The sequence below is a fragment of the Tasmannia lanceolata genome, unplaced genomic scaffold, assembly GCF_043159265.1.
Source record: "Tasmannia lanceolata isolate RefF3 unplaced genomic scaffold, GAP_Taslan_0.1 ptg000006l, whole genome shotgun sequence".
NCBI lineage: Eukaryota > Viridiplantae > Streptophyta > Magnoliopsida > Canellales > Winteraceae > Tasmannia > Tasmannia lanceolata.
The window spans coordinates 1,943,325-1,959,899 of record NW_027518683.1 but is presented as its reverse complement, the minus strand read 5'-3'; the positions used below and the strand labels follow the sequence as shown (position 1 = coordinate 1,959,899).

Below are 16,575 nucleotides of genomic sequence, written 5' to 3'. Positions count from 1 at the left end.
GAGAGAGAGAGAGAGAGAGAGAGAGAGAGAGAGAGAGGAAGTTTGTATGTACAGTCCAATTGAAGCCTCTAGAAATTATAATTTACTACCAGTCTCAGTCTAGGGATGCAAGTCATGCAACTCCGGTCGATTTTTGGGAATTTGGGTTGAACTTTTACCAATAATAAATCGGGTAAGGTTCGATTTGTTTCCAATTCATTTTTTTAGCAAAAGCTCAACCCGACCCGACCCAAGTTGATGCTTTTTCTGGAAGCGTTTACGTCCAATTCTTTAAAGGAATTGCTAGCAATAACGAACTTGTAAACTGGATCGGTCTGTAATAAAGAGATTAGCTGTTCCTGACCAAGAGGTTTGCTAGCTTTGCAATAAATGATACAAATAGTCGCGAAGTTTTTATATGGTGTCCGCACTACGGATAATATTATTTTTTAAAGTACAGTGGGAAACAGCCTCTCCAGACCCAGCAATGGCGGGAGCCTCGTGCACTGGGCCACCCTTTTTACAGTGGGGTCAACTAATGATCCAAACCATTCAACCCAACTAAAATATGTTGTGCCCAAAACCATCTCCTTAGATGATCCTAACCCTCCAATTAGATCTTTGGGTCAAATAAAAGCCCATCCTAACCCTCGAATTAGATCTAATTCGAGGCGTCAAATTAACCCTCCAATTAGATCTCTGGGTCACTTTTTGCTAGGTCTAATCTAAACATTCATTTAGTGCCCTCTTAGTGGATGGGCCCACCGTTCAAGATTTGAACTGCCCAATCAATATACCACAAGGATTTTGTATCACTTAAAAACCGTTGGATCAAACAAATGACTTGAAACTCCCTTCTCTAAATTCACGAACTTGCTCCTATTCCCACCACATCTCATTCAAGATGTGCATGGCTGGTAAATATGAAAATGGTGCGGTGCATATGGGTCATTTTGTCCCACCTAAACGAGTGGCTTCTATACTGGGTGGGACCCACCAGCTAGAACGGGATCCACCAAACGATGTTCATGAACATGGACTGCGTAGTTACGTATCCGGTTTACGAACCGCGTGCGTTTTGAATCAGAAAAAAATATTGAGAAATTCTATTATTAGGGTTTTCTACTTTTTCCCGTCTGAAAATCCAAATGTTCAGATCTCTTTCATTTCTCTGCTTCAAAACTAGAAATCTCTACGTTTCTGCAAAGCAAAGCTTCTTCGGATCTTCTTCTTCTTCTTCTACGTGCTGCATTTTTCAAAAGAGGCATCATTTCATTTCTCTCCCTTCGCGTTTGGCAGTTTCCAAAGGTATTTATTTATTTATTTATGTCCGTGTATCTGTCTGTGTATTTGTTTTCATCAGCTACGTTTTTTTTGTGGAAATTCGAATTCGATCGGTATTTTGATCCTTTTTTTTCTGGCAAATTTAAGTGAATTATTTTTTTAATGCGCTTGATCTAGCATAGCTGTCTGCTTAAATCTTGCTTCTTAGCTAGAAGTTCAGTTTTCTCGTAGTGTGATAGGGTTTGATTTCTCTTCTTTTCTCTTCCGTGGTGGAATTGCGTGAATTCTGTTTTGTTTTTATATTCGAATTCGATCGTTGATTTGATTTTTGCTTCAGTCATATTTATACAATTTGATCTTCGACAAGTATTAGAGTTTTCACATGTTTGATTTTGCTCGCCTTAGGGGAGCGCTAATGCATATAACCTGTTTTTTTTTTTTTTTTTCTCCTAGCTAGAATTTAGATTTATGCAGTTCGATTGCATACGATTTCCTTTTTGTTTACTTATCTGTCGAACTTAGGGTTTTCAATACTTGAATTGTGTTTCGGCAGTATAAATTGTTTCCAGTTTTCAATTCAATCTGTAAGTTCATTATTTCTGGAGTTATACTTGTGCAAATTCAATCTTTGGTAAGTGTTAGGGTTTTGGTCTGTTTGATTGTAGAGGGTAATTGTTTGCTTTATGCTTAAAACTTGTTTCTCTAGCATGAGAGAGTCAGGGTTTTTTTTTTTTTTTTTTGGGTTCGATAGTTTATGATTTCTGCTGTGCTCCCTGATCTGATGGAAGTAGGGTTTCTCATGCTTGAATTATGCTTTTGCATTGTGTTTTTTCTTTTTCATTTACCTTTTTAGATTTTACCTTAGTTCAATCTTCAATTCCATCTTTTCTCCTCCAATGTGTAAAATTCTCTTGGTTAATCGACGACATTGTTTGGTCCCAACTCGACCACAAATTCATTCAACTCGGCCAAGCCAATCGAAAACTTGTTTAGCCAAGTCACAAAACGATTATGCCTCTTGGCTGACTTCGCTCATTTTTACCCCGGAGGCTCGGACAAATCCTTGACAATGTATGGGTTTCAATTTTACTTCAATTATTCATAAATTCTAGTGTTTCAATTTTTTCCCATGATCAAGTTTAGCAACTATATGCTTAGGACTTGTTTGTTTAGCAAGAAATTTGGGTTTTCTTGGTTCAATGGTCTTCGGTTTCTGTTTTATTGCTTTTTTGGTGGGATTAGGGTTCTCAATGCTTGGATTGTGCTTTGTGTTTCCCTTTTTCATTGCTCATTGAGTCTTTTTTTTGCCGAATTGATTGTTATTCTTGCATTTTCCAGAAGGTTATAGGCTTCTATGATATCTATAGTATATATAATGAGAGAACTTGGATGGCCATGTACAAGCCTCTACAAGAAAAGTGATGTCAGTTAGTTTCTTCATTTAAGTGATTAATCATTTGGTCATTTAAGTGATTAATCATTTAATTCTGCATTTTAGATTTTCGAAAATTTTGCATTAACTTTTGATATTTTGATTAATGGTTGGGAGTTAGATTTGCCTGTAAGTTAGGATTTATTGTTTGTTGGAATTTTCCTCGTTTATGGTGGTTTGATTTGATTTGCTTATGTTTCTTGGACTTAGAAACTTGAATTCACTTGCTTTTAAATTTTACAAACTCGAAAAACCGATTATTAAAACTTATTTACAATCTTCACCAATTTTTTTCAATTATTTTAGTTTTATATTTTTCACTAATTTTTCAGTTCCTGCGCTTCCTGTTCGCTTCGTCGGTGCTTCCCCTTAAATTTTCATGGAGCTCCCCCTTAAGATTCCCAGGCGCTTCCCTTTAAGCTTCTCTAGTGCTTCCTATTACGCTCCCTCATTGCTTCCCTTGACCCCCAATCCTTAACGGTTCTGTTTTCTCCCTTCCCGAGCACCCTCACTTCCCCCTCTGCTTTCTGCACTGGCAACTATATATATATATATATGAGAAAACTGTTGGTGAGCTTAAGCGCACCATTTTTTTGGTGCGCTTAAGTTGGTATAACGCCTCCCATTGGTGCGCTTAAGCGGGACCCAAACATTTAAACGAATGGGAGGCGTTATAACAACTTAAGCGCCCCAAAAAAATGGTGAGCTTAAGCGCACCAACAATGCTCTCTCTCTCTCTCTCTCTCTCTCTCTATATATATATATATATATATATATATATATATATATATATATATATATATATACTAGTAAAAAACCCCGTGCGATGCACGGGCCGACAAAGAACTGTACGGACCACATCATAGGTTGATCCAAACCGTCCATGTGATGGAACACAACATCAATAGGTTGTGCCCGTAAAATCATTTCCTTAGGCTGATCCTAGCCCTCCAATCTATAGAGGTTTCCATAATTAAAAAAGCATAAAGGAGGGGGGTAGGATTGAAATTATGTGGCTTTAATGGGTGCCTTTGTTAAAAAGCATAAAGGAGGGGGTATGATTGAAAATATGTGGGTTGAATGGGTGCCTTTGATAAAAGAAGTCAAAAAAAGTGATGTGTAATTCTCATAGAATTTTGGGAGAAATTCAAATAATTCTCTCATTTTCTCTTCTGCTATATATAATTGAACTTTTGTGCTTTTTTTTTTTTTTGGTTGGGTGAATTTTTAGATCTATATGAGAAATTTCAAATTTGGGCATTAATTCGAGCCATGCCCCAAAAGGGCAGAAATTCACGAATGGGAAAAAGCATGAGAATCATGATTCCATTTTTTCAATTGGTAGCAGGAACATGTTGGCTGATATGGTTTTGTTTATTCAAACTGGTTGCAAAAGCAGCTGTTTGTAACCAGTGAAGAATGATGGTTTAACGGTGATAGTAGTTTTTATGTATTCATATTTAACGGTGATAGTAGTTTCCTAGTATTTTTTCAACATTTTTTTTTTAACCAGAATCGATATTTTTTGAATCAATTTGAACCAAAATGATTATTTGATATAACTCTTTTCAGGTTCTTATTAGTTTTTCCTTTTATTTTCTTTTGGTTTTATGTAGGTTTCAAGGTTAGATCTGTGAGTCTTTTTTATATCAGGTCCATGTCAAATTTTGCAAGTCCACTGTCAGATATGGTAACATTGTCAGCTGATAGTGGGGATGCAGTTGAAATACTTAATGCGGTGGATGACAGATATGGAGGCATCATTGTTGACATAAAGGCACCAATGGATGTAAGCGCTTTTGTTTTTTCACTGAGAGCGTCAATATCCAAATGGAGGCAACAGGTGATTACCTTGGCATTTGGGTCATCTGTCTTATGACTATGCAAACCTTTTCTTCATTTTAGAGTACTTTTTTTTAGCTAGACAGTTACAAGTAATGTAATTATCAATATGATTTGTTTTTTGAATCTTGGTGATTTTTTATTTATAACTCATTCGGCTCATGAATTTAATTAAATCAAATCTAGTTTGGTGTATATTCTTTGATCTGCATGTCTTTATATTTCAACTTTACTCCTGGATCTTGTCCACTTGATTCCTAATGTTCACTCCCTGAATCAATTATGGGCTAGGCAAGGTTTTAGCATCTTTAACAGATCTTATGGTGATATTCGATTCCTTGCCTCCCTAACTTCTATTGTATTTTTGTATTTTTTGCTATCCTTGTGCTCTCAACCCCCTCGGTTGTGTAGCTTTCTTTATCTAATTAATAAATCATCACCATTTCGAGAGAAAAAAAAACAGATCTTATGCCCATGATCAGCATTTGTAGTCCATGGATGATCTTTCTACCTTTTTGTTAGAGCTGGTTGACATTCTTGATGTTCATTTACAGGGAAAGGAAGGTGTTTGGATCAAATTGCCCATCGAACATTCAAATCTTGTTCAAGCTGCAGTTCAGGTCTATAACTTTCCTCATATGATGTTTTTGATAATTTTAAAGTCAGCATAGCAACTGGTTTTGAAGATAATACTAACTGCAGTGTTATCATTTCATTAATCGAATGTTATTGATTATGAAATCATTCACAGGTTCCATTGTGGATTATCAATTTGATATTCATATTGAACTCCAGAAATTTCTTTTCAGTGAATTTTTGTTGTCATCATCTACTTCATTTGTCAAGTTCCGTCATGGATCGTCGATTTGATGCTACACCAAAAATCATTCTGAAGCTGAACTTTTATCCATATTGCATGATACTTACCCAATAATGGAGGGTTGAATTTTGAAAGCAGTAATGCGAAAGCACAGTAACCCACGAGCTTTTATGCGCTCTCATATTTGAATTATCTCAAGAAAAAGGAATACTTCAAATGTACATGATCTAGTCACCGCTATTAGATGTATTTGTTTCCATACTATCCATTCAAGAAGAGAAATTCTATAAGTCTGAGACATATCACACTTAAGCCATCACTGACTTGTCACACTTAAGCCACCAGAGACTATTCTAAGTATATTCATAGTCGGAGTTGAGTTTAGTTGTCACAATGGGATACGACTGTTGCTACTGGATTATGGTTTTTATACACCATGCCACCATGTGTAGGCTCATAGTTTGTCTTGAAGAGGACAGTATTGAAAGACTCACATGAATTGACCATTAAAGCATGCCAATTAGATGCAAAACCCTTATTTTTTTTTGCTGTTTTTCCATTTTGTTTCCCCTTAAGTCGCAATCAGTCTTTTTTATATTAGCATTTTTCTCTGGTTCCATACAACTGTTATATTGATTTGCAGGAAGGGTTTTGGTACCACCACGCAGAGCCAAATTACTTGATGCTTGTATATTGGATTCCTGATACTGTTCATACTCTCCCTGTAAATGCTACACACAGAGTGGGTGTTGGTGGTTTTGTGATGAATGATAGAAAAGAGGTACTCCCTACCTATGATTTCCGCTTTCCTTCCAAATCAATTTGTGTATTTCCAATCTTCAAATTAAATATTAAATAACAAATTGAAATTCTTTCCATTAAAAAAATTAAATAAATAAATAATTTGAAATTCTTGTTCCTTATAAATCTGTGTTTTCTTCAGTAGAGGGTTAAAATGAATATATTAAGTGTTTGATCTGTCATTTTAAATGAATGCTCTTCTTGTAAATTGTTATAGCTGCATATCTAGGCTGCAATGGGTCTTTCAAAATGTTTTCAATGTTGGTCACTTTGTTATGATGGCTCAGTAGTTTTGGATCTGCAATTTCCATTGTTTGGTAGGTGCTGGTGGTACAGGAAAAGAGTGGCATTCTCCAGGGCACTGGTATATGGAAGTTTCCTACTGGAGTTGTTGATCAGGTACGTGTATCATCTAGTTGACAATTGAAGAATCTTTTCATTTGTTTACCCAAAATGCAGATTTTCCTTCTCTAGAGGCATTGATCCCTTTTCTGTACAGGGTGAAGATATTTTTGCTGGGGCCGTAAGGGAAGTCAAAGAAGAGACAGGAGTGAGTGGTACATGTAGTTTTTATTTTCAACTGTATCTGTGATTTATTTTCAAGTTGTTATAAGCCCATTTTAGATTGTTTCACTGAGCTTTATAATGTGGCAGATTGACACAGAGTTTGCAGAAGTACTTGCATTCAGGTACCTGATTTGCTTCTTAATCTCAAAGAACATTACAGATTAGTGTTTAATACCATTAAAAAAAATTAGTATTTAGTACTTCTTTTCCTGCTCATTAGGTTATGTGTGTCCGAGCGCTTATAATGGAACTCAATCTTATATTAGTGGAGTGCTAAACTGAAGGGGACCCTTGCAAAACACTCAACTGCAAGGGCGTCCCTATTGGATCCACGTCACCCAACAGCATTTACTTCTCCTTTATTTTTACATTTTTCAGTGCCATCATGAATACAGTCAGATGACGTGGATCCAATAGGGGGCGCCCTTGCGGCTGGGTTTCTGCAAGGGCACCCTTCAGTTTATCATTCCTCACACACATATATATATGATTTTATCATGGCACAACATGATAGTATAACTCTTTGCGGAGATATGTCAAAGTTTTGTAGTTGCACTACGCCACTGTGTAGAATAAAAAAGAGAATATACCCTTTTCTTTCTGGCAATGACCAATCAACATAGTGGATTATATGGGAAGGTGAGAGGGTAATTACTTTCCTGTCATCTAAATTTAATGGTATGTGTAGTTAGGAAATCTTATTGGCCACTATGGACCTATTTATTGTTTAGTTATATTTTTACCTAAGCTTTAATTATGGGATCATGCCTATGGCTTGCACTCAACACTGACATGGTCTGACACCATCAATCTGCTTCCACAAGGCACAAGCTACTCTAACCAAGGTTTGTATGATGTTTCTTTTAAGGTAGTGGTCACTGCTTGCTTTCAACTTAGGCAGGACTACTTATTAGATAGCTTTGTCATAGGATAAATGTAGATGATAAGTCGTAATGATATGTTTTAATTTTACATAATTTCAATTTCCTAGTAGGGAATCATGTATTTTGTGAACCCGAACTGATATCTAATTTCTTACACTTTTATATCATGCAGTTCCTCACCTCTTTCTTATCCTTTTTCAATTTCTTGATGAGTGTAACTTACAGGCAAAGCCACAGGTCATTCTTTGAGAAGTCGGATTTATTCTTTATATGCATGTTGCACCCTCTCTCCTTTGATATTAAGAAACAAGAATCAGAAATCGAGGCAGCACAGGTAATTTCTTACTGATAATGGCAGATTACAATGATTCGCTTTACACCTTTACGGTTCATGGATATATTTGGATCTCTAAAATGCAAGAAATTCCCTCAACTCTTATTGATGAACCTCCTATCACCCGCTCTAGTTTCCATCTTTGTTGCTTTTACTGTTTGTGGTACCTTCTCCCAAACCTATACTCCCGTTTGAAACTTGGGGTTGACTGCAGTTAATTTGCTAACAAATCTGAACAAAAGAAAGTGAATCAACTCTTCTGATAGGGCTTTTACATTCTAATAAATTAATGAGGCATTACATGTTTATTGCCTGTTTCTGAATCTTCCGGTACTTGTTCTCTGCCTCCAGCCTCGGTTTGTCACAGTATCACTAAAATGTTATCCTAATTTAATTTATGTACCCAATTCAGAATACTGAGACAGTGGAAGTAAAGAATGATAGCCAGGTCCCAAGTTATTTGTATATTTCAACTCAATTAAAAAATTCAAGACGGTTTTAATGCTTGGCAGTAAGTGGCGAGTTCTTTAAATATTTTTGTAATTGATGATTTTTTTTTTTCCATTTGGTTGCAGTTTTTATTCACATGTCTTTCTTTATAAATGCGATTTGAGTTTTGAATGTAATTTTTGCAACCAATTCTTTCTCTCGTTTTCTTGTACAATAACATCATAATTTCACATTGCCATTGTAAAAAAAATAGAGAAAAAGGTGTATCTTTTAACAGTTCCATCATTTGATGTTTGCAATAACTGAGGAATGATTATAGAGTGGCCACTATATTTATTCAGTGGATGCCGATTGACGAATTTGCCGCCCAACCTTTTGTGGAAAAGCATGAGCTTCTGAAGTATATGGTTGATATTTGCTTAGCGAAGGCTAGGGATGGATACACCGGATTTTCACCAGTGTCTATAAAATCAGGTTTCTCTGAAAATGAAAGCTACCTATATTTAAACAACAAGGATCTGAACCATTGATTAAGCTCTGGTAAAGAGTCTTAGAACTACTCTCGTTTGATCTTTGTATTATTTTCTGTAACATATACTCATCTCTTTTGTGATGGTAATATGCATTGCCTTCCTAATAGAAAAGCGGAGGCCTTTTATCCTCTTTTACATATGGATAACATATCCGCTTCTTTTAAACAATATTTTATATCTTCACGTCTTGTTATATACTTCCTTGTGGTAGGATTTGTATCTATTCGTCTTGTAAGCTATGATAACAATGTCTCATTTTAGTCACTTTCTTTTCTTACTTCTGGCGTTTTCTTTTTCCTGTTTTCATTTGATGGGTACGCTTGTGGTTTTGACGGACCTTTAGTATTATTAAATTTTACCTTTTCACTGGATCGCATGGATAGATTTTGTTGGTTCAGAGATTCTTATTTTGTGAAATTGCAATAATCTAATGAAGACCCGAAGGCTATGAATGCTCTCTAGTCTCTAGCCTCTAGCCTCTAGCCTCTAGCCTCCAGAAAGCCCTATACATAGAAACTTACCAGGATATGATTACCCATTTCGTATTAAACTAATATGTAAACAAGAAGCACTAAATGATAAAAGCCTATGGAACTCATTTGCACCACACATGGTGCAGATGATTAAAGGATAGAAGTACATAATAACTCTTGGCATGCTATGTCATTTAATGCATGTAGACATAGTGACATTGCTAGCTAGATTTGTAAGAAAGGGCAAAAATTCCATACCCATGAAATGGTAAAAATGAAAAGACTGTACCCATTGTAGAGCTAATAGCTTCGGTGATGCAAAACAAGTAAACCAACTTAGTAGAGAGAGAGAGAGAGAGAGAGAGGGGGGGGGGGGGGGGGGTGTGTTGGATAAAAGAAGGGCGATAAATTCTGCAATATGATCTTACTTAGGATAGGAATAGATGCTAGGGCATCACACTATTAGTTGCGAAGGACCGATGAGTATAACTACTTGGGCAACACATGGCAATGGAAGATGACAGATGGGTTTAACTATCCGGGTGATACATTTTTTTTGGTAGGAAAGCTGGGATTGATCCTCCGACCTCCAAGTTGAAGACCAAAGCCTTGACCATTGAGCTAGAGGATCATTCCCTATCCGAGTGACACATGGCAAGAGATGATGAGAGAAGGGTATAACTACCTAGGTGACACATGGCAAGAGAAGGATGGAGTGGAGGAAGTGGTTATTGTTGAGTTCAATGCAGAGTTAGAGGGGGTGGAGATTTAGAGCCTAGGAGGATGGAGATCGTTGTGCTTTCTTGTCGGGACACCTTGTCGCTGTGTTACTGTTGTATCTTACTTCCAGCTTTTAATAAAATGATATCATTGAAAAAAAAAACATGGCAAAAGAAGAGAAGAGATGTGTATAACCACATGGTTTCTTTCATTAAATTCTCTCCTTTAATGAGATAGACACGACACCCTCTAACTATTATAACATGTGAAACGACCAGTTACTCCAAAAGCTTAAGCTGTTAGAGTTGGTGTTATTTAATCATTTATACTTCAATACACCCCCTAACATGTGGCCCCTCTTTTGGGCTGGCCATACACATGGATTTTTTAATATCATGTAGTTGTTGGGTTTTGAACCCAGGACCTGCTGTGAGGCAATAGCTCTGAGTACCATGTGAAACAACCAATTACTCCAAGAGCTTAAGCTGTTAGAGAAGGCGTTATTTAATCTTTTATACTTTAACAGTAGAAAAACTGATTGTGTTCTTTCCACAGTTCTTGAATTCCCTGTTCTTGTTTATGAATTCTGTTCATGCTTTGAGGTTTCCGTTCATAGAATTTTTGTTTCCTGATGTCATACCCTCTAATGTTTATTTCTTGTCTGCGATCTACAAATATACTGCCAAGGAGTAGAACTGTAGAATGAGCAGTCCTTATTATTTCTTTTTTTTCTTTTACTCTTCTGAATAATTCTTGAGAAGAAGAGTTCTTCCAAGTAGAGGGAAGGTTCCTTGAAAGATTTGAAGCTATGAAATAGACTCTCATTCTGCCATGAAAGTTTGAACTGTGCAGATATCAATTTAGTAATGGATCTAAAGTCATTGATACAAGTCACTTGTTGCAAAGTTCACTTGAAGTTGAACTAACTTTTCATGTTGCTCTAACGGACTGCTTTTGCATTGAATTTGATAAAAACTCTTCTGAACTGTTACCTAAATCCTATCTGAGATTTATTCCAAAAGTAATTCAACAAGATTCACAAGGGATGCTCAAAGATTAGTCCAAAATTCATGTAGATCACGTTATGCTGAGGTTACACAGAAGAAACACACACACAAAAAAAAAAACCTTTTGATGGATCACAGTTCAGTCATGGGTCCTATTCAATTGTAGTCCTGATATTAAAACGGAGACTGCAAATTTCGCGAAAAGTGGGTCTCCAATCTAGGGTCCGTTTGGATGTATGTAATATGTAAGTAGAAGGAAAATAGATCGTAACATTTAGTCACATTCTTTTTCTCTTGCATATGTCCTTTTACTTTGATTTTCCCATTTTTTTAGTTCAACCAAACGGACACTAGGGTTTAGTGTTTGGAATCATATCCACAACTCCATTGTTTCGATAATGGTGCTCTTCATCTTAATAAACACTCTTCTGATTGGTGATGATGACTTAGGGTTTGGAATCATAACACCATTTAGTAGCTACTGAAAAGTATAAGGGCAGGGATATCCCCACCCCCCCCCCCTGAAGGCCGTTAACTCCAAATGCTTTAAAAGTTAACGATTTCTCTTGGGGGGGGGGGGAGGAGGAGGAGAATATCATCGCCCAAGTATCAAAGCAGTCCTGATATTAAAACGGAGACTGCAAATTTCATTTCCCTCTAGTGATTAAATCTTTCATCTTTGGTATTATATGTATAAAGATAAGCCTCTTGATAGAGCTGACTCGATCTTAGAATTGGATTGTAATGCTCACAAAATCATGGTTATTGGTTGGATCTACATCTATGGAGCTTGTTGCTTTTAAAAAAGAAACTGTCTTTTGTTTTATACGTCAGTGTGCTCCTCCGCTCCTTGCTTTGGTGTATTGGAGGGTTTACCTTCTAAGAGAAAGTGCATGCCTCGTGCCTTGTTAGGCCTTTTACTCCTTGTTTTTGTTAAGTACAGGTTGATTTTTATTTCTTTTGGCTGTTATGTTTATAATTCGCAGCTTTTGCCATTCACTAACTTCCACTCATTTCAGTTTGTCTTTCTCGACGTTTATTTATTTTCTTAGTTATAAGACAGTCTGATATGAATGACCAAATTACCCATTGACATGGATTCTTTAAACAAGAACCCAGACCTATCAAATTCTAAAACACATTCTAGGAGAGATATATGATATTCACACTTTCTTGTTTGATATTGACAGCCCTCTTGTATCGGAATGCTGATATTTTTTGCTAATTTTATAATGCATTCAACAGAAAAAAGTGTAAAACAAATAAAGGGCTTCCAATATCAAAACAAGGAAGTATGGAGGGCCGGGGCCGATTTTGTTTGTTTCCCAGATATTTTCTTATAGAGGCATCTGACCAATTTTCAATTAATATTTTAATGTCAGAAGAAACCTACGCAAGCAACAAATTAGCCTCCCCAAGCAACAAATTATGGAATAATTATATAAGAGTAAATGACTAAAATACCCATCCTTCTGCAAATTTTATAGAGTGATCAAAATACCTTATGTGATGGTCCCTAGCAAATCTCCGCAAACAGTCAAGCACTCCCAGCTATAATCCCCTAGCCGAATTGGCCCCTATGTTACGTACAAGTATGGTTTTAAATTTCCTATTTCGCCTGGGACTAAAATTAAAAACCGAAACTTAAATCTAAAAATTTCGGTCGAAATTATAAGATTTTCACCGAGATTTCCACTGAAATTTCGGTTTCGACCTAAACCGAAATTTCAATCCTTGTCTACAAGTTAGAATCACCGAGAGCCATCCATGCTAAGATTACGTGGATGGCTGAGGAGAAGCCTTTTCAGGGCACGCTTCGTTGCATTTGTACTGTATTGTATGCGACGAGGGTAAAAGCATTAAAAAAACTGACATGAGTGGAGGTGTCTAAAATTAGGGATTTGCTAGGGAGTTTGGTTGGAAGGCAGTTCGAGGCTGACTTTTGAAGGAGAGAACAGCCACCTCAGATAAATTAAATGAATAAGAGAAAATCTGCTGACAAGTGAGCCTCTGTGGTTGTTCTCTCATCCAAAAGTCGGCAGCGAAATGCCTTTCTGCGAAAGTCCCCAGCAAATCGCCCCAAATTAAGGTGCTAATACCTGCTCCTAATTTTAAATTAAGATACTAATACCACTAAACCACCCAAACTCCAAACCAGCGGCGTTACTAATATAAAACCCAAAACCATGTCAACTGTTAATAGTTGGGGGCTTATCCCCTTTTCTATATAAACTACACTAAAGCCAAAGCTTTGAAGTTGAAGATAACGAAGAAAGTTTTGTGAGGATGACTCTTGGTCAAGGCAAATGGATCAAGGTTTGTTTTGCCTTTGCCTTTGGCTTCTCTCTTTACCTCTCTTGCTCCATCTGCCAATTAATTTCTTAAAAACCCTAATTTTTTTTTTCCCTATTTCTTACTATAACCATATGGTCTGATGCATATTTTTCAAATTTTAACCTCTTCTTTTGTGGATCCGTTATGTTAGAGGGGGGTTTGGAGTGGGTTGATATTATATAAAGAAAATTTCGATAATTCAGGAAGAATAGGGCGGGGGAAAGAGATTCTTGAAATCAGAGGGTTGATTCGGAAGAGGAGAGTCGTATAGACTCTTTAAATTAGGTATCGCACCTGTGTCGATTCAGTTGTGCTATATGTAAAAAGGAAAACACTTTCAAAACCGGTCTCCGTTCTGCCGGAGATCACTAGGTACTTCTACTTCGAAGATTAATCCCAAAACTAGGGATATTTTGGTCATTTCGGTGGACCCAGACTATTTGTCTTCTTCTTCTTCTTCTCTTTAGCCCGCTGATTCTATATTGCACTATGGCTGTTCAAATTTTGCTTTTAACTCTCCATCTGCAAGCCACCGATCAAATGGCTAGGATTGTCCAATTAGTGCATTCTTTAGCCTACGATATATCCACGGTGAAGCCCTTCCCCGCTGATCCAATGGCTAGGATTGTCCAATCAGTTCAATCTTTTGCCAATGAAGGCCTCAACATCACTGCTTCTGGTGGGCCCCCACCGGGCTGGTGAAACACTCACGTTATAACACCCCATCTTTGAATTGAAGGATTTCATAGATCAATGTCCTGAAACATTAGGGGTTAAGGTGGTTCTTGGATTTCACTCTTCCTCAGATAATGCTTGTAAGGATAGGTCTCGTCTTTGCTTTTTTGGTTGTATCCCTATTCTTATGATAGGGTTAATGTTGTGCTTGCTGATTATAACACCTTTCTCATTTTAATAAACTAGTAGGGGTCCTTGCCAAACCCTACTTACCTATCCACAAAAAAACAGGAGGGTTAAGATTATCAGATCATGGTGGCAGTCTCCCTAGATTTCCACATGTGATGAATAAATTTTAGGTGTTCTCTCTTTTACTACTCAATTTTTTTCTGTATTAATCAGTTGGAGCAGAAAGGCAGTGGACCAGGAGCAAGAAGCTCCCACGCCATAGCCGTGGTAGGCAACCAGGCTTACGTTTTTGGTGGCGAGTTCAAGCCACGTGTACCCGTTGACAATAAGCTCCACGTGTTCGACCTTGAAGATCTGACGTGGTCTATCGCTGATGCCACTGGGGATGTGCCACCGCCACGTGTCGGGGTGACAATGGCCGCCGTGGGAGAGACCATCTACGTCTTTGGGGGTAGGGATGCTGACCACACAGAGCTCAACGAACTCTACTCTTTCGATACACGTACGAACAAGTGGGTCCTACTTTCCTCGGGAGAAGAGGGCCCACAAAATCGCAGCTACCACTCAACGGTCGCCGATGATCAACGCGTGTACATCTTTGGTGGATGTGGGGTCGCCGGACGCCTGAACGATCTCTGGGCGTTTGATGTTAGTGATTGCAAGTGGGTCCAATTCCCGGGGCCCGGGGAGAGCTGCAAAGGTTGAGAAATGCACTGATCTTTGTTAAATCACAATGAGCCTAATGAGTGTTGATATAGAGAGGTATTCTAAACTGAAGGGCACCCAACCGCCCTTTTCAGCCAATGGAAGCGCCCTTTCACCGCATTTCTACAAGAGCGCCCTTCAGTTTAGAATACCTCTTATATAGAACACTCAAAAGATGAATAAAAATTGATTGTGGAAAGAGATGAAGATAAAAACATACTGATCTTACCTAATTTAATTTAATTTAATTTAGCTGCCTAATGGCCGGAATATCTTACTCTCTAGCAGGTAGGGGTGGGCCCGGATTGGCTGTTTCTGGCGGGAAGATTTGGGTCATATATGGATTTGCCGGGATGGAAATGAACGATATTCACTGCTTTGACTTGGTCAAAGAGGAGTGGGCCCCTGTGGAGGCAACGGGTGAAAAGCCCACACCTCGGAGTGTATTTTCTACGGCTGGGATAGGAAAATACATATTTATTTATGGAGGGGAGATTGACCCAAGTGACCTTGGACATATGGGAGCTGGGATGTTTTCGGGAGAGCTCTTTGTATTGGATACAGAGGCATTGAAATGGGTAAAATGGGAAGATTTGGAAGAAAAAGAGTATCACCCTGGCCCAAGGGGATGGTGTGCTTATTCTGCTGGGCAAAGAGAAGACAAACAAGGCTTGTTGGTTTATGGGGGAAACTCGCCCACTAATGATAGACTGGATGACATTTTCTTTTTTACTCCCTGCCAGTAAGAAGATGAAGAATGAAGTCAAAGAAGAGTATGTTATGTAATGTAATATAGTTATGTTGTGGGCTTTTAATGGTTTTTCTCTTGTGGATTGAAGATTAGAGTACTGTATTTAGTGACTTTGAATGGGTTGTTGTTTAAGGCTAAACTAAATTTGCACCTGGTCATTGGTCGGAGCAATGGATTCCTCTAATGGAGAGTATGTCATGTAATGTAATATAGGTATGTTGTGCGCTTTTAATGGTTTTTCTCTTGTGGATTGAAAATTAGAGTACTGTATTTAGTGACTTTGAATGGGTTGTTGTTTAAGGCTAAATTAAATTTGCACCTGGTCGTTGGTAGGAGCAATGGATTCCTCTAATGGAGCTGTTCTCCGTGGGGATAGTAAGCCAAGATTTACTTAATTTATTCTTGGATAGGCTTTCGATCCACGCAAAGGGACCCTCAAAGGCTTACCTCCTGGGCCCATCCTGTTGGTGGAGACCAGGGGCTAAATGAAATGAAACCCGTAGGCTATGTTAGGGCTGCAACTCGGGTTGGGCGGGTCGGGTTTTGGAGAACCCAACCCTACCCGAGAAATATCTCGGGTCGGGTCGGGTCGGGTTTTTTTTCCAGAAAACCCACGATTCCCAAACCCGGCCTTACCCATGATAAATCTCGGGTCGGGTCGGGTTTTTTCACGTTGACACAATCTTTTAAGGAAAATTCTTATTTGGCAAGGCAACTCAACTCATAGAAGCAGAAATTACACTCACATTACACTTGAATCAAACAATGATGTAATTACACTCACATACAATAACA

At 37.9% G+C, this 16,575-nt stretch overlaps 2 protein-coding genes across 3 annotated transcripts; both read left to right on the top strand.

Annotated features, from left to right (window-relative positions):
- The first annotated feature begins 1,010 nt into the window (after nt 1-1,010).
- Nucleotides 1,011-9,063, top strand: LOC143879223 (nudix hydrolase 2-like). 2 transcript variants are annotated; one of them, XM_077381480.1, is made up of 9 exons: nt 1,011-1,287; nt 4,312-4,538; nt 5,092-5,157; nt 6,001-6,138; nt 6,480-6,557; nt 6,658-6,708; nt 6,813-6,847; nt 7,835-7,943; nt 8,735-9,063. In XM_077381480.1, exons 1-9 carry the CDS (start codon nt 1,128-1,130, stop codon nt 8,921-8,923), a joined length of 1,053 nt encoding a protein of 350 aa, XP_077237595.1. In that variant the 5' UTR covers nt 1,011-1,127; the 3' UTR covers nt 8,924-9,063. The 2 variants fall into 2 exon arrangements, with proteins under 2 accessions (XP_077237595.1, XP_077237596.1); XM_077381481.1 differs by having other exon boundaries at nt 1,151-1,287; nt 4,349-4,538.
- A 4,221-nt stretch (nt 9,064-13,284) lies between these two features.
- On the top strand, nt 13,285-16,065 carry LOC143879222 (Galactose oxidase/kelch repeat superfamily protein). The gene is made up of 3 exons (XM_077381479.1): nt 13,285-13,442; nt 14,538-15,024; nt 15,318-16,065. The coding sequence occupies exons 1-3, from the start codon at nt 13,413-13,415 to the stop codon at nt 15,773-15,775; spliced, it is 975 nt and encodes a 324-aa protein (XP_077237594.1). The 5' UTR covers nt 13,285-13,412; the 3' UTR covers nt 15,776-16,065.
- Nucleotides 16,066-16,575: the final 510 nt, after the last annotated feature.